This window comes from Amblyomma mixtum, chromosome 2 (assembly GCF_055824585.1).
Source record: "Amblyomma mixtum isolate Tamu chromosome 2, ASM5582458v1, whole genome shotgun sequence".
Classification (NCBI taxonomy): Eukaryota; Metazoa; Arthropoda; class Arachnida; order Ixodida; family Ixodidae; genus Amblyomma; species Amblyomma mixtum.
The window spans coordinates 135,505,574-135,529,024 of record NC_143013.1 but is presented as its reverse complement, the minus strand read 5'-3'; the positions used below and the strand labels follow the sequence as shown (position 1 = coordinate 135,529,024).

Here is a 23,451-nt window from a genome sequence, read left to right as displayed (position 1 = left end):
TGCCTTGGCTTTATTATCGCCGCCGCGGCAATGAAATTGCCCACTTCAACCGCCTGAAGCCCTACTACGACCCAACTACCGTCTCGTGCCCTTAGGTCGCCAGGATGGCGCCTTTTATCCCCGGGGGTTTTGTAAGAAAGGCAGTTGAGGTTTGATGGCTCAGCGGCCAGCATCGACGAAGGAGCGAAAAAGGAAGGAAGACGAAGCTGACGAATCTGAGTTTTGCGCTCACGAACGCTTGACTACTGAGATGCACCGTTTTAACAAATATCGTGGTCGTCCACATTTATCGTTTTGTTAGCCTCTTTAGAGCTGTAATTAGCTGATCACCCTCACGTCGTCCTCTATCGAACGCAACCATTCGTTTGATGCTACCTCTTCTAAGAACGTCACAATCGCTGCAGACACGTTTTGGTGCCAGAACCCCGTCGAGATATCCTAGAAATGCTTTCGCGTTAATAAGAGTGTTTAGCGTGCGGGAAGGCCGCATTATAGATAAACACGCACAATCGCAGCATTCAGCGAGGCCACTCTTCAGAGAAAAGCGAATTTTAGCTCAGAATGTATGCGATTCACAAGTTCTACATCCTTACTGATTGCCTTTCCTTGACGTGTACGCCTTCCGGAAATTTTACATGCGGGCGGAGTAAGGGAGTGGTCGCGGCGTGAGGCCGCCTGCTGGGATCGCTGAATTCGACGTGGTCAACTAAGCCACGAGGAGGTCAGGAAGATTCCTGATATTCGATGCGACAACAATAAAACTAATCTTCGAAGATGGCCGAGCAGCCTAAGGCATCAGTAAACGAAGCTTCTCCCTTGCGCCGACACTACCTCGAAATCCCACTCGGGGCAAGAGTATATAGTAGTTCTCTTCAAATATAAACGTGATATGTGTGTGTGTGTGTGTGTGTGTGTGTGTGTGTGTGCGTGCGCGCGTGCGTGTGTGCGTGTGTGCGTGTGTGTGCGTGTGTGTGTGTGTGTGCGTGCGCGCGCGTGCGTGTGCATGTGCGTGTGCGTGCGTGCGTGTGTGTGTGTGTGCGTGCGTGTGTGTGTGTGTGTGTGTGTGTGTGTGCGTGCGTGCGTGCGTGTGTGCGCGTGTGTGTAACGTGCACACTCGTGCACAATCTGGTGAGCGCACATCGAGGTGCCTGTTACAAAACTGACCGACGGCTGCGACTCTCCGTAATGCGAAGTTTGAGCGCAACTCTTCACACTCCACCTGCGTGTGTGCGTGCGTAACACGCCACCTGGCAGTTTCAATTCGCTCTACTACTTGAACAACCGGTCACGCCGACACCGTCGACTTCAATGCGGAACGTAGAAACGGGCGCATAAGAGCTTCGCTCTGAAATACATCTTCACCTACCTTCACCTCCTCCCTGCCCCACCCTTTCACTTGCAGCCTATGTAGCAGAGGTGGATTGCTGTTAATGTTCCACGTATGCCGCCGGCAGAGTGTTATACGAAACAACGCCCACAAGCACAAACCTTTGGTGTCAGAAACAAACAAACCGAAGTGACGGTTCTCGCACCGCTTCCGGCCTTCACGCCCGGTCAGTTCTACGTGGCATCATCATCCTCAGCCTGACTATGCTCACTGCAGGGCAAATGCCTCTCCCATGTCTGTCCAATGAACCCTGTTCTTTGCCAGCTGCGGCCACCGTGTCCTCTAAAACTTCTTATTCTCATCCGCCCGCCCAACCTTCTGCCGCTCCCTGCTACGCTTGCCTTTTTCTTGGAATCATCTCCGTTACCCTTAAGGACCAGCGGTTGCCTTGCCTTGATTATATGCGCTACCCACTTCTTCCGCTTGATATCGACTAGAATGTACTTAACCCACGCTTGCTCCCTCACCCACTATCCTGGCTTCCGGTCTCTCAACGTTACACCTGTCATTTTTCTTTCTATAGCACGCTGTGTTGTCCTGAACTTAAACTGAACCCTCTTTGTTAGCCTCCACGTTTCTTCCCCACAGGTGGGTACTGGTAAGATACAGCTGTTCTATACTTCTCTCTTCATGGATATTGGCAAACTGCCATTCCTGATCTGAGAGAACCTGCCATATGCGCTCCACATCATTCCTATTGTTCTAGTTATTTCCCTCTCATGATCCGGATCAGCGGTCCTACCAGCCCTAAGCGCACACATTCCCTTACTACAGCCAGCACCTACTTACCAGTTGTGAACTGCTGTTCCCTTGTGAGGATGTTGAACATTAATTCGGTTTTCTGCATGTAAATTTTTAGACCCATCGTTCTGCTCTGCTTGTCTAACTCATTGATCATACCAATCAGTACATCTCCTAAGTGACTTAGCAAGGAAATTATCCAATCGCATATTACTTAGGTATTCCCCATGCGCTCTTATCTCTAAGTGTTCCCAATCATGTCGTCGGAATACCTCCTGCAAACAGACGGTGAATAGCATTGGCGAGATCGCGTCTCCCTGCCTGACACCTTTCCTTATTGGAATTTTATTGCTGTCTTTATGGAGGACTCTCGTAGCCATGCAGTCTTACAGATATTTTGAAGTATTTTCACATAAGACACTTCGACACCCTGATTCCGCAATGCTTGCATGACTGCTGAGGTTTCCATTGAGTCATATGTTTTCTCGTAATTAATGAAGACTATATAGAGAGGTTGGTTCTATTCAGCGCATTTCTCAATCACCTGATTGATAGTGTGAATGTGGTGAATGTATGAATAGAGCCTGACGAGATCTATGCGCCTGTTTTGTTCGTACAGCGTAAAAATAGGTGCCCTTGAGATAGAAATTTGGGTTTTACATTCGACAAACAAAATAAGTTGCAACATACCGGGAAAAGAAAACAAGCAATACTGCACATATACGCAGTTCACACACAAAAATAATCATATGTCTAGACGAACTTCGCAAGAATGTTAACGCGTTAGAAGTATTCAGTGTGCAGTGTGCGAGGTGCACACTGCGCATAAAAAACAGTAAATCAGAAAGAAAATGCTCATAAGAAAAACAGCAAGGAGGAATCCACAGAATGCATGTGGTTGTCACAAGAAAAGTTCTGTACATTCTTTTTAATTTAGCAGGACTAGCTGTCCAGTTTATTGTTCCTACATGTTTACTTAGAAAATTGATTGCTGGTAGATCAATGTCAGTTTACCGCAATTTGCTCTAACGTTCGGAAGCCTTCTTGTGTGTTGCCTGAAGCCGTACTGGTGAAGAACTGGCAAGCTGAGATGTTTGTATATTGTTGGTGCATGTATATGTTGAATTATTTTATGCAGGTATATTTGGTTACGGGAAGGGAGGAAGGTAGAAGTGAATGAAGAGAGACAGAGGTGCCGTAGTAGAGGTCTCCTATGGCACCTCTTTCTCTCTTTCTTCTTTCACTCCTATCTTCCTCCCTTCCCTTACGGCGCGGTTCAGGTGTCCGCCGAGATATGTGAGACAGATACTGCGCAAAACCAATTTACCAATTTTACTGTACAATTTTGAAAAATACGTAGTACTCCTTTTTGTAATACCATGTATTTATTATAGTTATTCTTAGTAGTGGTGCCCCAAACTATCGAACACTAAGAAAGGTTTGAATGAATTAAAGTTTAATAAACAAATATCTTAACAAGAAAGAATTCACTGTCGAAATTTTTCTAATGCATCTGATCGATCGGGCTATATCGGCGGCCAAGCGCTCTACATTACGTGTCCATGCCAGTGTTTCCTGCAACAAAACTCCAAGGAATTTTTGCTCGGTTGTTTGCTGAATGATCGTTGTTTTATACCTAATTTGCATCACGTGTTGGTCATGTTTATTTGGAGGCGAAAATATGAGACATTTAGTTTTAGAGGCGTTTAATTGTAGACAGTTTTCATTTAGCCATTCAGGAGAGTGTAGGTACCAATTAGTCATTTCTTCCATTTCGCATTTCTTCCGTGCAGAAAAATATACGTTGGCGTCCTGCCCAACCATAACTATATCGGGAGTGTTGGCAATTGCCGTAATGTCGTTGATGTATAACAAAAACAGCACAGGCCCCAATATTGAACCTTGCAGTACTCCATTTGTTACGCTCAACCAAGTAGAGGAATAATTATTCACTTGCGTAAATTGAAAGCATGTGTCAATATAACCTTTTATTACATTTAGTGACGTGGCACGTAATTCCATAGCACTCCAGGTTATGAAGTAGTATGCTATGACTATCCGAGTCAAAGGCTTTTCGCAAGTCAAGAAACAGCCCAAATGTATAATCCTATTTTCAATACCCTGCATGGTTTTCTCCTTTGCGTAAAATAGCGCTTGCTCAGTGGATCTCAGTTTGTGAAATACGCACTCGGAGCTAGATATAATACTATATTTCTCTAAAAAGTTTGTTATACAGTCAATAATAGCCCACTCAAAAGCTTTGGATAAGACAGGTAATACTGATATTGGCCAGGGAGTTTGTGAGGGTGCTTCTGTCTCCCGACTTCAATATCGGCACAACCTTTGCTATTTTCAACTGGTCAGGAAAGATACTAGTGCCGAAAATTAAGTTAATAATATTTGCAAGAGCACAGTTGGTTCAGTCTTGATTTCATAATACCCAGCAGCAACATCACTTTTTATTTTACAAAGTAAATGTTCAGTGTCTTCCGGTGAAACTTGGTGGAAAACAATCGAACTCGGCACAAGACTAGTGTGTCTTGTCGATTGTCCACTGCCCGTGGTTGAGTTATCTGCTCTCCCTTATTGTATTCAATACTCATTCATAATGTTAGCCATTCACTGTCACAACCTCTGCTAGGTTTGTCGTTACATTCTTTCTGCTCGTGAGTTTTTCGCTGTTTCCCAATTTTTTTGCGTTGGTATGATGTTGGAAAAAGAAGCTTTGATAATAGATTTCTTTCACTTTCCTTAAGTCTGAATTAAGTTTTTCGCGGTACTTTTTAAAAGCCCCTAAAAGGTTTACGTTCCTTGTAGCAATTAAAGTACGGTACATTTTGTTTTTTCTCTTATTAGTCTGTAAAGTGTAGCAGTAATCCATGTTTTTTCATTGCTTTCTAATTTTTTCGTTTGCATAGCAAGGGAAACGCAGAAACGCGTCATCAAAACAAACTTTCCGTAAATGCTTTCGTATGCTTCATTAGGTCCATTACAGTCGTACACATTGGCCCAGTTTATAGCCTCAACTAACAAAAAAATTTTCTGAGCGCTTTGGCGTCTATTTTTTCATACTTTCTTACCTCAGGAGGGTTTTTAGTATTACAAAACACTGCCAGACGATCGCTTATTTGGCACGTTATTACTCCACCCATTAGTTCCGATAAGCTCACGTTCGTAGCCCAAGTGACTATGGTTGTAGCTGTTTTAGTAGTGACACGTGTGGGTACAGCAACCAAAATCTCACATCCCTATGACACAATTAACCTCTTGTATTCCATCGCGTATTCATCACTACTACATTTTTTATGTGCATGTCGCCAGGGATAAAGAAAGGTAACATACTTGTTTGGAAAAACTGCACTAATTCCTCAAGAAATTCTAAAAAGGCGCGTTTAGAGCCAGTTGGCTGTCTATAGATGGCAGCAAGATCAAACTGGGATGTTTTTATTACCAAGCATTCAACACTTCCGTTTGTAGTTGTGTACTCCTGGATGATGCGATATGCACAGCTGTGCTTAACATACACCGCCACACCACCTACTCTTTTTTCTATTCTGTCTAAACACACGCACGTGTAATTGTCGATCACTGACGTATCGTCAGTGTTCGTTAGTCAAGTCTCTGAAAAAACAATGACATCAAGCGCCATCACGAGGGAGTCCAAGAATATTTGCAAGTTGTCAAGCTTTCGTCTTTTCCTATTGATGTTTAACTCTATCAGCAAGAAATTAGAAATAGCCACAACAGACGTTTTCGGCAGCAGCGCTGAGCTACAAACAAGGGTTTTTAACCCACTCGGACACAATTCCTCACCTGCAGAAAGATGCAGCTGTTCGTGAGCGTGTGTACTGTCCAATGCGCCGCTGCCGAACTGAACGCCTGGGCTCAGGTGACTGTATCTAAGCCGTCGGTCGCCAGGCAGGTACTGGGATTACCGCAGCAATGTCCGTCACGTGATGGACCTCTGGTAGGTGTAGCAGATCTTGGCTGTCCCTGCAGTGCTCCTTATCTCGCGCGTTTCTTCCAATGGCTGCAAAAAGATGCAGTTTGCCGTGAGCGCACGCACCATTCGATGCGCCGCTTTCGAAGTATTTGCAGACGATTGCGTCATCTAGTGTCCCATCCGTAACAGTACTGACTCTCGCATACTTCAAAACAACGTTAAACATGTTGAAAACCGGTGCGACAAATGATTAAGGTCCTTAATCAGTAATAAAGCGTCACTACTCTCTTTTTATTGACGGCAGCACTATCAATCTTCTAGGTGTATCGTCTGTGGCTCCGAAATTTTTTCTGTCCAGTTCTGTCCAATTTTTTCTGCCCATGAAGGATGGTAGATCTCAGGTAAAACTACAGTTACAAAGCATTTTAGGTAGACAGTGCTGAGTTACATCAACAGTATGGCTTAAATTGTCCAGTTGGTAAATAGCCTTGTCATTTAGATTCTGCTTGTCTGTTAGGCAGTAACTTTTTGCAGATATTGTGCACAGTTCAAACGCAGCATGCAAACAAGGTTCGATAATCTTTAGTTATTAAAAAAAAACTCGTGTTTAACTGACGAGAGTCAAGCATATGATGTTTTAGTTGAACCTCAAAAGATAAGAACTCAAGCTCATGCAGGCCTCATGTCTAGTTTGCTGTGGTGTATTTGTTCCTGAAGGATATGCCCATAGCACAGTGGAACCTCGTAAGAGTGAATGAACATATATCCTCAGAAAACAATCTTTTAAGGAGCAGGCTGGCCCTAATTGCCAGTTGATTTATTTATTTATTTATTTATTTATTTCATTACCCTCAGGGCCAGAGGGCAATACAGAGGGGAGTGGGTTACACACGACAGTGAAACAAAAATACAGCTGTAAATACACTTAAAAATTAGATATAAATGAAGCTTACAGAAAAAACGAACAAACAGGTTACGTAAAAACATTTAAAAAATTAACAGCGCATATCGCAGAATAAAAACAACAGCAAAAAGCAACAGCTTACAAGAAATACAAAAACGACAAGAGAAATCACGTTCAAAAGGCAGTAGTAACATGCGCGCATATAAAACAAGTGGAACAACCGTACAAAAAAAAAAGATGACAGTGTTAAGGATTCTCGAGTTTATGACAGCAGCAGGTTGGTTAAAGCAGATTTCAATTTTCAATTTCAATTTATTTCCCATGTACACATCGTGAGGGCCGAGGGAAAAAAGCCAGAAATTGTGGCGTGACGTGCCCTTCGGCCCCTACATTGCAGGGCAGCAGGTAACATATAAATGTTTTACACAAGTAGCATCTCAAAATGCAAACAATAGTTATCACAAATGGTTTTGCGTATTATTAGAAAAATGACAAGGAATGAAGTGTGCAACAAAAAATGGTAACAAAAAATGGTAACAAAAAAAGGAAACAGAAAAATACACGTCATCGAACAACAGGAATTCGGTTACTCAAATCAGGTCAACACTATACGGAAACGAAAGAGATAAAGAAGCAATGAATCTATAAAGTAGCACACACATCGTGTATAACTTGGCGGCATGCAGGGGAAAAATCAACTTTTGCAGTTTGAAACTTATTTAAAAGACGGGGAAACGTGTTTGCTAGACTGTGTGTACCATATATTGTGCGGCAGGTTGGAATATGACACAGTTCGGTGTGTCTGCTAGGATAAATTTGTACATTTAGTGAAAGGTGTGCCGTGTCGCGCAAGTAATTCATATTTTGTTTTATGTCCTTCTTGTATCTTTCAGCTAGCCTAACACTATATATTTCAGATACTTTTATCGCATTGAACTGGTGGAATAAATCGCATGTGGTTATATGAGAACCGACATTAAGTACTGCACGCAGAGCCTTCTTCTGTAAAACATAAATCTTATTTTTATTGGTACCTGTAGTTGTTCCCCAAACTAAGTGCGCATAGTTCACTTGGGACATAAAGAGCGAATTATATAGGAGAAGTTTAACTGTGCATGGAAGTAAGTGACGATGCCGGTTAATGATACCTGTGACACGAGAAAGCTTACTGATGACAGCGTTAACATGATTGTCCCTGCTTAGCTGGCTGTAGAAATGAACCCCTGATATCTTAATGTTATCTACAACCTCTATCGTTTCCAAACCTAGCTTAAGATCGCATGGTAGAATAACGTTTTTATTTTTTGGTTTGAACATAATTACCTTGGATTTAGTTACATTAACTTTCAACAGATTATAAAGGGACCATTGATGGAGGTGTCCTATTAGCCTCGTTTATCACAACTTCACATGCGCTTGATGAGAAAAACAGTCAGACGTCATCTGCATACATAACGCACTTCACATGCAGGCATTGATTAACGATATCATTGATATATAAGTTAAAAAGAAGCGGTCCAAGGATACTTCCCTGATGTACGCCAGCAGGTACTTTTTTTACTGAGGATCGACAGCTATTAATATCAACAAACTGAAAGCGATGTGCAAGATATGACGTAAGAACCATGTGAACCCGACCCCTGAAGCCGTAGTCGAACAGTTTTGTCAAAAGTATATTGTGACTGATGTAGTCGAAAGCCTGCGAAAAATCTATAAAAACGCCAAGGGCAAGTTTCTTTTCCTCGAAACACTGTAAGAGGTAATCTTTTTGGCTTATTAATGCTGTCTCGGTAGATTTATGTTTGATAAAACCAAACTGCGAATCTGTTATTATTTTGTGTTTGTCACAAAAGCATGATATTCGCGTGTGGATAATTTTTTCCCGTCCTTAAGATTGGCAGCATGGAAACTGGCCTATACTTTGAAAAGCAAAGCTTATCACCTTTCTTATACAAAGCTGTCACTTTAGCAATTTGCATGCGCTGTGGGAACACTCCGTATTCCAAACTTAAATATATGTGCTAAAATTGGTTCTAGAATATCTAACACATACTTCACAGGCCGTATCTGCAAATCATCCGCATCTTGGAATCTGCTGTTCTTCATGTTCATGAATGCAGTGAATACTTCGGAGGATGAAGTTGGAGTTAGACACATAGAATCGCTACTTTGATTTATGCGGGCATCATATGGCATGTTTGACGAACTTTGGTATTCTCGGGTGACAAAATATTGATTAAACGCCTCAGCTAGCTCCTGCCCATTTACACTTCGTCCTTGAATAGATACTTCTGGAGGAGAGCTAGTCTGGGGTGTGCGTAAAACACCTGGTTGTTAATCTGGTTCCATAACTTTCGAGAATCACCGTGGCATGATTCGAATTGGCCGTGGTAATACGAATCCCTAGTACGCCTTAGATTTTTGTTTAGCTTATTTCTGAGGACTTTGTATCTTGCTAATATTTCGGGGTCGCGTGTATTAATGAAGTCTTGGTACATGTTTTCTTTAGATTGTATCTCCTTAAGCAATTGTGACGTCATCCACTCCTTGCGCCCTTTGCGAGGTCTTACTTGCGCCTTGTACGGAAAATGTGCGATGTAAAGTGCTTTAAATTTATCAAGAAAGCTATCATAAGTGGCTTCCACGTCTGTCATAGACAGCACGTGAGACCAGGCTACATCAGAAACAACCTGTCTGAAAGAAGCAAGGTTTTTCTCAGTTATCGCTTGATGAAAGCAAGCACGTGCTGGTTTGTTCTTCATACCTGGCTTCACCCCTAACAATATTGGGAAATGGTCACTAAGGTCATAATGAAAGACAGCGGACACAACGCTCTTTTCATAAAAGTTAGTAATGAAGAGGTCAATGTGTGATTCCGTATGGATAGTAACTCTTGTAGGCGTACCAATTGTGTTAATGCAGCCGTTTGCGGAGCGCAGCAAAATAAAATCTTTTGAAATCACCGCCTAGAATGACACAGAAGTTGTTAGAGTTCATAAAATTCAAAAATATGTCAACGAAAGAAAAGAATTCTGCAGTGCGGCCATCAGGAGGCCGGTAACAAATCGCAATAATAGTACGGTCAAAATTTAAGCAAACCATTTCGTAGTCAGAAGTGACACAACAAAATTTTGGCACTAGGTCACAATTTATACACTTTTTTACTAAAGCACAGACACTGCCACCATGATTTAATGATCTCTTCATGAAGAACGAGTTGTACCCGGGCATATTAATTACTTCTTCATCGCAAGAGTACCAGGTTTCCGCAATCATAAACACTTCAAACTTGTCTAGTTTATTAAACAGATACTCAAAGTCAGCAGTTTTATTCACGGCAGACCGCGCATTCACATGGAGACAACGAAAAGACGTGTTTGTTAATATTTCGTTACATTTTACTTCATTCATCATGACTTGATTGCAAGCTTCTGGACCGTCGTATCCGTTGATAAGACTGCGCACGTCTAGATTGATGAACGTTTGCGGCCCCTTGACCGAGTGACCCGTGGTGCCATGCTGTGCTCTACTTCGCTTTCTTTGTTTTTTGGTTCCAGTTCAACGATGTCGTTGCTATCGTTGTCCCAGGCGAAAAGATAACCATTAATTAGAACTTTATCATACGTCAACCTCACTTTTTCTTTCCTGTCACGATTTTCTTTGGTTCGATTCCACAGCTTTTTCCTTACCTCTTGGACACTTTGTGAAAAATCTTCACTAATCGAATAGCTAGATCCTTTAAGTTTAGAACACTGCTTTAAAATGTTCAGTTTATCACGGTAGTCTAGTAACCTAAAGATCACCGGTCTATCTTTGCCTTCATTGTCTGCCTTTCGTCTACCGAGTCGATGTATTCTTTCAATACCTGATACTGTCACGTTTAGCTTATCTTCAACAATATCTTTTGTTACTATTGTCTGAAGTTGTTCTTCAGACTCTTCTTCTTGCTCCTTTATGCTAAAAACAATAAGGTTTGATAGTCGGCTTCTATTTTCTAAATCACCAATCTTTTTTTGTCATTGCTGAAAGCTGCTGCTCCAATTCAGTTACTTTCTCTACACATTCCATGACTTTTTCCTGAAGGCTTCCTATCTCTTCCAGCTTCCTCTCAATAACGTTGAGCTTCTGGTTTGTTACATTTTTCCCTTCTTTATTTCCTGTATGTCTGCCGCAATCAACTTCAGTTGCTCCGAAATCAAACTATCTGGCCCGGGGTTCGCCTCGATGTCGCCCCCCAGGAGCAACAAGAATCGCAGTGAAACACACAAACTACACATCAAATCAAGCACGGGCCGTGGGCACGGCAGCAAAAGAAGGCAAACATTGCTGCTACGCAGGCATTCTCCGTAGTGTCTGCTCACCTGGATGAAGAAGACAAAATGGTTTGTAGCCCTCATCTTGGTATTGCTGCCGCGCCCACTGCCGCGTTAGTCTAGCCACCCTAGCCGCGTGCTTCGTGGTACGCCTCTTTTATACAGTCCGGTATTGCTGATGCCGATGCTCCTGCTGCTTCCGTCGACGAAGCGGTGGCGCCGCTCAGAAGGCTGTGGTAGAAATCTTGGAATACGGCCGGATGACTTGACATGTTGACGGGATCGATGCAAACAGCCGCAATGTCCGATAAAGATGCGTAGTAGTGCGCCGGTAGCTGTCCCACCAGCAAAGGCAGCAATCCAAGAAAAACCTGGATGAAGAAGACAAAAGGGTTTGTAGCCCTCATCTTGGTATCGCCGCCGCGCCCACTAAACATAGAATTATCAGAAATTTCGACGATAGATCCGGGAAGGTGATTCCAGCTTACTGACGTACTTGGGATAAATTAATTGTGATAATGGTTGGTTTGGCATGAAGGAATACCAATATTATGACGATGGTCAATGCGATGTGAAATGTAAAAGGGTGGTAATATCATTTTATTCTTAAGAATGGGATTGTCCTAATAAATCTTATGGAACAGGCAAAGACGGTATATTTTCCTACGTTGTGACAGGAAGGGTAGTGACAAGCTTGTTTTCATAGTCGTGACGCTGGAGTTGCGATGATAATTTGAAAGAATGAAACGAGCCGCCCGGTTCTCGACGGATTCCCGTTGATAGATGAGCGTCTCTTGACTGGGGTCCCAAACAGATGCAGCATATTCCAGTTTAGTACAAACTAACGATTTATAAAGAAGTAATTTTACAGAACTAGAAGCAAGATAAAAATTTCGGCGTAAGTAGCCCAGCATGAGATTAGCGTTGTTAGTTATATAATCTACATGCGTGTTCCAAGAGAGATTAGAAGAAATAAATACGCCTAGATATTTATAAGAAGACACAGATTCGATGCTGCTGTTATTAAGATGATACGAGGGCAGTGAAGTGTTACAACGAGAAACACGCATGTGCTTGCATTTCTTAGGGTTTAGATCCAAGTTCCAGGTGTTAGGTCAGTCAAGAACAAGATCGATATCGGACTGAAGAAGAGTTACATCAGCGTCACTGTTAACTTCGCGGTATATGACGCAGTCATCTGCAAAAAGGTTAATTGATGAACATAAGCTAATAGGCAAGTCGTTGATATATATTAGGAAAAGCAAAGGCCCCAACACAGAGCCTTGTGCTACACCTGATTCGACTGGCGAAGTGAAGGAGCAAGTGTTAATTACTGTGACAAATTGTGAATGATCAGTAAGAAAAGAATGCAACCATGCAAGAACGTTAGTATCAAGATTAAGTTTACTTAGTTTGAAAAAAAGCAGTTGATTCGAAACCTTGTCAAACGCTTTTGAAAAATCTAGGAATATACAATCGACAATGGAACCTGAGTCAAGGATGAAATTCAGATCATGCGTAAACGATAAGAGTTCTGTTTCACAGGAAAATGACTTGCGAAATCATGCTGATAATCTGTAAAAAAGGCATTTGACTGTAGGAATGATGCAAGGTGAGAGTAAATTACATGCTCCATGATTTTGCATGGAATTAATGCTCGGTAGAGAAATGGGTCTATAATTAAGCGGTGAATATTTATCTCCAGACTTGTGCAAGGGAATCACCTTCCCGACCTTCCAGTCTCCAGGAATGCAGGCTGTGTCAAGAGTTTGCTGGAAAAGATGAGAAAGTATTATAGCGCTGTATGCTTTAGTCCTGATCAGAAACTTGAAATTGATGTTATCAACCCCACATGATGAAGAAATTTTTTGTTTTTCTATTATTTTTTCCACTCCAGCAATATCAAAGATAATAGGGTCCATTAGCAAAACGTCAGCATCGGGATATGTATGTGGTACAGAACAGACATTTTTTTTTAAAAAGCAGACACAAATACAGAGTTTAGAACATTTGCGCACTCATCAGGCCGGATAAGTGCGTCGGTTGAGTCCTTAAGGGCGATAGCAGTATCGTCTCTTTTGTTAACGATGTTCCAGAATTTCCTAAGGTTGCTACTTAAAAGAGATGGTAATGTAGTATTAAAAAATGAGTCCTTGGCGAGCTTGAGTGCTTTTTTGTATTCGGTAGCTGCGGCCTGATAAGCATTCCAACGATCTTGAGAACCGGTTAGTTTTGCCTTTCAAAAGTTGCGTTTTTTCTTGTTACTGAGCCTTTTCAATGTTTGACTGAACCATGGTGATTGCCGGTTATATGCGATGACTATGCGCGGAACATATTTATCGGTGAGCGATGAAACTTTTTCTGCAAACAAATTCCAGTTGCCGTTCACGGAGCGGCCATGAAAGCTGGGTAAATAATCGTCTAAAAAAAGACAGTTCACGGTTAACGGCATCAAAATCAGCATTTTTGTAGTCCCGGATATATTTCTTGTAGTTGCTCTGGTGAGGCACGGTAAGAAAAGTGAAGCAGTAAGTGATCACTTAACCCTTGTAGATACGATATGGGCTGGAAAAGATCAGGTGAAGAGGTGAGCACTAAATCTAAGATGTTAGAAGTAGCAGACGTAATTCGAATTGCCTGCATTACAAGCTGCGACAAGTTGAAATCCCTTCAGAAATTAAAAAATTTGTCAGCTTCACTAGAAAAAGGATTGCAATAGAAACACACATTAGACCACACAATATTGGGAAAATTAAAGTCTCCTAGTAAAATGAAAGGATTATTCGGGTACCGGAGTGTAACCATATGAATGACGTCATGAAGGTCGTCAGTAAAGGTGGGTGAACAGGACGGAGGACGATAGCAAACACCTACTATCAATTTCCTAGAGCACGTGCGAACTTCAACTAGCACAACTTCTAAGGCGTTTGTGAAGTGAATAGGAAATGACAAAAAAGTATCAGAGACGGCTATAAGTACGCCTCCGCCGCACCTAGCACCCCTGTCGCGCCGATAAACGTTGTAGAGTTTTTTGCAGTCGAACAATTCACTGCTATCAACCGTCGCAGACAAGCAAGTTTCAGTAAGACATATTATGTCGGCGTCACAAGCATCGATAGCAGAGCAAAGATCGTCGCGTTTTGGAAGTATGCTTCGAATATTTGTGAATAAGAACGAAAGTGGGTTAATGACCGGTAATTTTAATTCACTGCCCCTCACGTGGCGTTATTCAGTGGTCGATGCGGAAGCATTAGACCGTTCCTGGATGGAATCGGAGCATTCAGCCGGAGGCTTGAAGGTGTTAGGAATTTCATCCACACAATCAACAGAAGGATTATAGGTGTAACACTTTTTACCTATGTACCACTTGTTGAAGCGAAGTTTGACGGTTAAGGGTTGAGATTTGCCAAATTCGACCAGTTTTTTCCGAGCAAGACGTGTAGCCAGAGAATAGTCGTCACTGACCGAAATTTTTTCATCTTTCAACTTAGAACTATTGAGGAGCACTTGCTGTTTCACCTTTGAAGATGAGAATTTGGCAATAACTGGTCTACACTTATTCGACGTATACCTGCCGAGCCGGTGGGCTCTCTCGATCAAAATTTCTATAGGTGAGATTTTCAAGCAGGATGAAAGGACATCGACCAATTTTTCTTCCGACTGGGCCCAGGATTCTGATTCGGTGTCGGCTATGCCGTACAATAGAAGATTGTCTCGCCGTTGCCTGTCTTCCAGCTCAGCCTGCTTGCAGAGCATTTCATTGTTTCCGCCTGTAAGCTGGTCAATCGACTGGCGAAGACGCTCCACCTCCTTCGTGACACTGTCAAAGACGCCAGTTTTGTGCTCAACCTCCGTTAGTCTGTCGTCTATCTCGCATAGAATTTTCTTACATTCCTCCTGGGTCTTTTTAAGTTCACGAACTGACTGAATTAAATCCACCTGATCCTTTTCCATTTTTTCAGTTCGAGTGTTGACAGTTCGTAGCATGGCAAACTTATCGTCAAATTTCTGGGACGGCAAATCGGGCAAGGGGTCCTGCGCCTGGGCTTTCTTGTTGGGCCCAGGGTTGAGCTGCACATCCCCGGACAACATTAGCGGTTGAGTTGTAACATCAAGGCAATCACAAAACATAGAAAGCAAAACTCCCGGGCGTGGGAACAGCAACAGGCACACATTACTCGATTTCTTAGCGTACATAGAGGTAACAGGACAAGCCTGGACGAGGAAGCGGAGCGGATTAGTAAGCCTCATCGTTGTGCTGTTCTCACGCCCACTAAGGGCACCGGGGTTCCGCCAGATCTTCATATAGGCAGCAGAAGATGATGTTGCCGTCGATCCGGATCCTTGGTGTTGTTGAGGCACAACCGTGAAAATGCGTCCGTCGGGCGGCCGAGTGGATCCTCGTGCGTCCTCGAAATGATACGGCAACTTGCTTGCGTCACTGGCAGATGAGAACAGCGATACGGCGCTGAAGTGAGCCCATACCATAACCTGGACGAGGAAGCGGAGCGGATTAGTAAGCCTCATCGTTGTGCTGTTCTCACACCCACTCATTCGTAATAAAATTCGTAAAGTTCGTAATAAAACGGAATAAACTTAACCTTTATACAATTTGGCTGTTCAATTGGCATCCACTCGGAATCTCGGGAAACAGTAGGATAATATTTGAAATGGCAGGGCCAATTGGACTCCAGTTGAAAACTGATGATCTAATTGGACTGTCCAATAGCAACGCAGGAAACCAATTGGACTCTTAAATTGGATTCATGAGTCCAACTGGTAGTTAATAAACGAATTGGACTGTCCAATTCGAATGCAGAAATCCAATTGGACTCCACAATTGGATGTGTGAATCCACTTGGAAGTTAAAAAAACCAATTGGAGTGTCCCATTGGATTGGCGAAAGCTAACTGTATCTCTGTGAGGAAGTGGAAGATTGCAGGTTGAATTTACAGATACACTAAAGGTATAAGCAATAAACGAGGCGGCTTTTATAGGAAAGGAAACCAATTTCGGTACGGGCGTGAAAAGAGGAAAGAGACAAGAGAGCAACGCACCAACACACGGAAAAAAACACACAGGAGAGCAGAACAAAATCCTCGCGAAAAATACAAGAAAAAGAAAGCCAAAAAAGAAAGGCACACTACTTGTCTCTCGTACGAGCATCGAGCGGGCAGGACTGGCTGGGTGTCGGGCAGTCAGGTAGACTCTGGGCGTTCCAGTGTCGATGCACTGTTGCCGGCGTTTCCCACGTTGGCCTTCAACGCTGCCGCAGCGTCAGCGTCTGTGGGCTCCCAGCACGGTTCCCAGGTCTGGTAGCCCGGGTACGCCACGTAGGCACCAGAGGCGGCCTGTGTGGAGCAGGTGACGGATGGACGGAGAAGAGTGGCGCCTGGGCCTGGCGGTTGAGGCTCTCGACGACGGATGTCCGGGTCTGGTGGCCCGGACGTCTGCGGCTGAGGCCCAAGCCCGAAACTCGGGGAGCCAGCAGAACTCGTCCACGTCCGTCGTCCACCGCGCTCTTCTCTTCTCTGCCACGTAATCCTCTTCGACCTGTCCCGGCGTACCCCTCGTGCTTTTTCGTCTTCTGCCTCACAATCGACGCTGGGTGGCGCTATCTCCTTGCAATCTCCCATCTGGTTTCCCCAAATCCAAATGGATCCATTTGGCTTCCAGTAGGGTCCAGTTGATTCCAATTGGGCTCAGTTGGAAATCTCAATTGGACCTATTGGTTTATTTGACTAGGACACCCTAGCGTCAAATCACTTGTAGCTGGAAAGTACTCCTTGAAATGAGATGAACCGCGACGACACCGCAACTGGTCGACGGCACTGTTTGAAGTGCCTCCTTTGAAGGTATTCACTGCTCCCTTCTTGGGTTGCATCCAACTACAGATAATTGCTTAGGTCCCAAAGGAAACTGAGAAAGGGCTTTTTGCTTCTTCAGTGGCTGCCACACTTGTCATTCCAGTGTCCAATATATTGGGCAAAATTTCCATTGCCAGGTCTTGGGAGAATGTATACAAGACAGCTTCAGCGAACATATATTTTTTGTGCTGATTAGAAATATGCTGTTGAATTTCACATATGACAAGTCCCTGTGCACGTATGAGATAAGTGTAAATTTTTGTGAACAGCTGATAAATTTTGCTGCAGAGAACTGACTGAAATTTATGCCATTAGTTTTTAGAATGTCAAGAAGTGCAATAAGGGTTACATTATCATCCAGCTCTTATAAAACCCGAGTACAAGGCTTTTAATTTGCTATTCCAGAAATGGCAATAACTATTCTTCCTCTTTCCGGCCCGCCGCGGTGGCTCAGTGGTTATTGCGCTCGGCTGTTAGCCCGAAAGATGAGGGTTCGATCCCGGCCACGCGCGGCTGAATTTCGATGGAGGCGAAATTGTAGTGGCCCGTGTACTGTGCGATGTCAGTGCACGTTAAAGAACCCCAGGTGGTCAAAATTTCCGGAGCCATTCACTACGGCGTCTCTCATAGCCTTAGGGACGTTAAACCACAATAAAAGCAGGTTTTTCTTTTTCTGAACTGGCCACTTCAAAGCCCTATAACTCAAGTTGTGTGATAGGAAGGATAATTATTTTCCCCTTTTTGCTTTCCTTGATGCCCATCACAGGCATTTCAAAAGTATTATACAGCAATATTTCTTGAACCCTCTTGTTAAATATTTGTATAATATATTGTACAGTGCACAAAAACCTTTTTTCACGAGAAATTTAATGGTACATTTAGAAACACCACACAAAGGTGTGTTCCCCGATGATTTCATAACTGTGACTTCATTAATAAGAATTCCGCCAGTAGTTTCATGTTGTTCACATCTATAGGGAGACAATGATAAACAAAAGTCACTTTGAGCACTGCACATCTTCACTGTTATTGCAAGCACGTCAGCGTGAATTTGTACACGCAGCCTTTTTGGGCGTTGCCTGACATAGGAAGCAATCAGCATCCCAAAATGCTCAGCCTCATCAGTTTCCCCTACAATTATTTTTGAAATCGCATTAATTTCATCATCATAGACCTTTTTTCGCTTCCTTTTTGCGATGCCACTAGGGCTAGCAGCACATTGCAGAACGGTTGTGGAGTCAGCATTGCTGTGGTTGTGAAGCATGCATCGCTATCTCCAGCACCAGTGTCTATGCATGCTGAATCTTCTGCATACATACTTGATGAAATCTGCTGTGGTGTTTCAGCACTGCCACTGGTACAGGCATCAGCTGGCAGCGGCTGCAGGTTACCTGAAGTCCTGAAGATATACAAGGAAACAAAGCTGCTCACCACTAAAGTAAACTGTGTGCATGCCTCCTGTTTCCTGACAGTATGATTTTGTGATGACCAACCTGACAGCTTCTCGATTATGGTACACTGATGCCTGTCCCAAATCTATAGCTATAGCTTTATCACGCAGTATATATGCCCGTTCTAGAACGACTGAAGGGCAAAAGGAACAAGTATGAAGATGCACATAAAGGCTGTGACTAATAAAATCCACTTACAGATTAATGATGAAAAAATGATTAATCATTGTCCAGCATTCTGTAGAGCCCAGCTTACGCATAGCCAGTGCCTGTGTTCCTCAGAAACAGCAATCGGCCGTAAAAAAACCATTTGGTAGCAGCGTCATTGCCATGAAAATGATCTTCGTCGTCGTCTCCTGCTGCAGCACCACTCTTGTCTGTGGGGTTGCGGGCCTTATACATAAAACCTCCGGAACGTATTCCGCAGGTTCTTCCAGTAGGCCTTGACGTCAGCAACTGTTAATTGTCGATTATACTTATAGCCACCCAAGTATGCGCTGACAGACAATGCTTCAGGCATTAATTACAGCTAGGAAGCAATGATTACAGTACAAAATCCAGAATATATGACTCCGCAATTGCATATGCACCGGTCGCCGTATTATATGGTTCGGTGCCTGAACGCGCTTGTCCCGCGTCCGCGCGCTGTTCTCCGCCATGTCTAGCTCCAGGATGTCATCAAGTTCAATGCCGTGACCGCGGGCGACAAGCACGCAACTCGCTGAATCGCTCCCAAGCGCTCGCATGCATTTACATTTTAGGAATTACCATCACCCGAAAGACTCCATATTTTCGAAATCCAGTGAACATCATGAACAGAAACACGCTGACAAGGTGAGTATCAGAGGTTATGAGTATCAATAAATATGGACAAGTAATCACGCAGGATAAACAAACTACAGGCAACAAACTACGCCACTACAGAAGGGCCCCTTATGCACTCCACTTGAACAGGAGGTCGAACTAGCGGCTTTGGCGGCAATGAGTTGGCCCATCATGTCACCTGCGGTACTCTTCACTAGGCTTCGATGATCTCATTGCCCAAGCCCTTGGAGGACGGTGGAAGACTCCCTGCACCGCACCATCAAGGATGTCTACCTCCAGCTCCACCTTGACTAGCGTCTCTCATCTACCACCCACTGGGATGGAGGATCACCTTCACCAGCACATCCAAATAAATGCCTCTATAGTGACTTTGGCCCTGACGGTACACGAAATAAATAAAAATGCACTCCTTCTCTCCCCTCTCCTCCTTTTCTGCCGCAATTGATCCAGACCCTCCCGTCTCAACCGCCCCTCGGCCTAGGTGGATCTATTCAATTGCGTTTTCTACTGCCATGCTGTTACTCAGTAGTGGGGTTCCTATCCCCTCTTCTTTTTCCATCACCGCCTGGCTTGAATGGCGTGGCGCTGGAGGGGAAAAACAGTGTCGACTGGTCGCCCAGCAATCGGTACGTTCGTCCTGTAATTTTTGGCTGTAGTTTTTGGTCTTATACTACAACTATCATACCTATGCTTAAATTTCTTCTGACCGCTACCAGTGGTCTTTACAGCATGCTAAATTCTCTAGATATTGTACTACGTTATGTCGGTTGCCTTAGGCTTATTAGCTCTGATAGAAAGGTCACTTCTATTCTGTCTGTTGGGCGTCTTATATCCATTGGAGTTTCTTAATTAGTTAATTCGTCGCCTGAGAGAGCTCACTGGTCTGCGAACCTACCGCCTACTTTTGTTGCGCACTTGGTAAAGATATCTAACAGGTTATAGTTTATTGCTTCAAGACTAAGGTCGTCGACCTCGGTTGAAGCTTAGTACAGGCGCCCAAATCTTTAGCTGGCGTGCGCGAGCGGCGACTTTTCTGTTCGTCAGCGCCGTATGACGGAGCGAAGTTGGAAATAGGATGAGGCTAAGCGCATGCTCACAAAGCACGCTCATCTGGGGCCGTCGTCTGCTAAGCTGTTCCTTCTTAAGGATGTCACCCCTTATTATCACGTTTCGACGAGCAGACAGCGTGAGTAGGCCAACGGTTTTGCTCGCATTTTACGCTGCGAAGAACAGCGCTGTAGCAACCAAGCGACGAAATAAAACTGAAAGATATGCCGAACACGCCCAATCATGCGATAAGCCGGAGAATATCTGCAAATCTTCTTCTTTTGTTTTCCTGATGAGGTAGCGAGGAGCATCTTCGATCCGGCTTTCGTCCCAGTAGGCACGTATGATTCTGCCCACTGAAGTCCCAGCCACTCCAGTTGCTTTAGCATCTCCTTCTGCGATGAGCCGCCCAAGGACATCCCTATAATTCGGAGTCTTGTCGCTTGACATACACGGAGTGGAATCTTGATAACTGTTACGACCTGCCGCGAGCACGGCTGCAGAGCGGCTTCACTTCAGTTTCACAGCGGCCTTTTAGTTTCGTCGCCACGCTGAAGCATAAAGCACGCTGAGTGTTGATAAGCGCCCTTCGTTCAGATGAAAAAAAGCTTTCGCGTCAGCAAGTAACACATGAACGATCCATGTTCTCCGGCGTATCGCATGACTGGGAGTGTTCGGCCTATCTTTCAGTTTTATTTCCTCGCTTGGTTGCTACAACGCCGTTCTTCGGAACGTAAAATGCGAGCAAAACCATTCGTCTACTCACGCTGCCTGCTCGTGGAAACGCGACAATAAGGGGTGACGTCCTTAAGAAGGAACAGCTTAGCAGATGACGGGCCCAGCCGAGCGTGCTTTGTGAGCATGCGCTTAGCCTCATCCTGTTTCCAACTTCGCTCCGTCATATGGCGCTGACACACAGAAAAGTCACCGCTCGCGCACGCCAGTTAAAGATTTGGGCGCCTGTACATGTTCTGCAGCAAGATCCTGAATCCCACTAGTCTCTTTCTTACCACTAGCTTGTTGAAGGGCTTGTTGCTTACTGGTTTCTGAACGGTAGTTAATCTGAAACATCACCGTGCTATTACGGCTACTTCTCACTTTGCGGACGACCTCCAATACTGCACTCTGCCACAATGCGTGCACAATAAGAAGTCTATTTCAATTTAACCTTTTGTTCGCGCTCTGGCATGTCCACTTTCGCCCCTCCAGGCCTGTTATTGGAAGAAGGTAATGCCACCAGGTAGCATCAGAAGACAAGGAGGTGAAGGTTGGTTCACGCGCCCTGAGAGCTTTTCTGGAAACGCGGCTGGTAAACGACGTCTCGATCCTTGGTTCCGTGACATTTTTGCTGGAGGTGCTGGGTACTTTCCTGTCCTATATCACACGCCGCGGACCTCGGACCTCTGGCGGTCGGCACACCAGTTTACCGAGCCAGTCGCTGCAACTTAGGACTACCCCCTGAGCACGAGCCATTGGATTCTACCTCGGCGCCAGCCCAACGACCAGCCATGCAAGGTACTAATTACTACTCCCTTCAGAACCCACGAGTACTGAAACCCTTCCGTGGCAGTCAGCTTGAGGTAGACTGACTCGTGCAGTTTGAACGCGTCGCATCTTTCAATCAGCGGGACGACGCCGCGAAGCTGCGGAATGTCTTCTTCAGTCTGGAAGACGGCGGTAGTACGTGATACGAGAATCGTGAACAAGTTTTGACATCATGGGGTGAGCTCCGCCGTCGACTGCTCGAGACATACACCAGCGCGGATCGTCGGGAACGAGCTGAGCGAGCTTTGAAGACCCGCATCCAGATGCCCAATGAGACTGTCACCATGTATGTCGAAGACATGACGCGGCTCTTCCGGCGAGCTTACCCAGCTATGTCGGAAGCAGGAAAGCTACGCCACTTAATGCGCGGAGTTAAACAACAGTTTTTCGCTCACCTCATTCGCTACCCCCCCCCCCCCCCCCTTCCTGGTACTGTCGCCGAGTTTTTGACGGAGGCGGTTACAATGAAATAGGTCCTTCAGCAGCGTTCCACCGCATACGACCGGACAGTACTTGCTGCTTCAGTCACAGATTCCTTCCCAGCATTCGGATGCAAACCTGACCTCCTCTCGGACATGGTCCGCTCTATTATACGTGAAGAGCTGCAGAGGATTTGCGGTGCGTAGCAACCAACGGTCGGCTTCTTGGTAGCGTCATCCTCGAGGAGGTACAGCAAGTGATCAGACCTCCATTGCTGGGTGACAAATCTCAGCCCTACCGGAATGACTTCCACCGCCCCACATACGCTGATGCTCTGCGACGCCCTGCCCCAGCGTCTGCGTCATTTGTTCTGGCCATCACGTCCCGCTACCTTCCGTGCAGCCGGCGCGGTATCTGCCGAATGATCGACCACCTCTGCGTAAAGCGGACGTCTGGCGTGGCCCCGACCGAAGGCGTTTGTGGTTCCACTGTGTAGAGCCCGGTCATCTCTTCCGCCAGTGCCAATATCGTGAGCTCGGCCTGCAGGGCTTCCCCGCCGACGCGCCCAGACCACCTTGGTCAACGGCCCTGCGAGATTGAAGAGTACGTGGCCCTGCAGCGTCTGCCATCCTCCGAACCACTTCAATCAAGATCCCCGTCACCCCGCCGACCGTCGCCATCAGCGGCTAGCCAGCACTTCTTACGACCGGCGCAAGGACGGTCCCCGAGCCCTGGCCGGGAAAACTAACGACAACGACCTCCGGAGGCGGGTTTGCTGGAACTCGACACGCTAGTCTCCCCCAGGACGCGGACATCGGCTGGCAGCAACCTGACGACATCGACGACCACAGCTTCTGAACATGCGGCCCGGTTTTCACTCGACATACCTGTGCTCATAGACGGTCACAAATTAGTGCGCTGCTGGACACCGGAGCCAATTTTTCTGTTTTAAGCGGCAGATTGGGTGCTCTTCTCAAAAAGCTACGACACAATGGCCTGGCCCGCAGA

General features: G+C 44.9%; 1 protein-coding gene and 1 pseudogene across 1 annotated transcript; both read right to left on the bottom strand.

Annotated features, from left to right (window-relative positions):
- Positions 1-14,513: 14,513 nt before the first annotated feature.
- On the bottom strand, positions 14,514-15,380 carry LOC149361010 (uncharacterized). Its single transcript, XM_089567973.1, has one exon. It carries the CDS (start codon positions 15,378-15,380, stop codon positions 14,514-14,516), a length of 867 nt encoding a protein of 288 aa, XP_089424099.1.
- Positions 15,381-18,120: 2,740 nt separating this feature from the next.
- On the bottom strand, positions 18,121-22,600 carry LOC149361009 (uncharacterized; annotated as a pseudogene).
- Between the last annotated feature and the right edge of the window lie 851 nt (positions 22,601-23,451).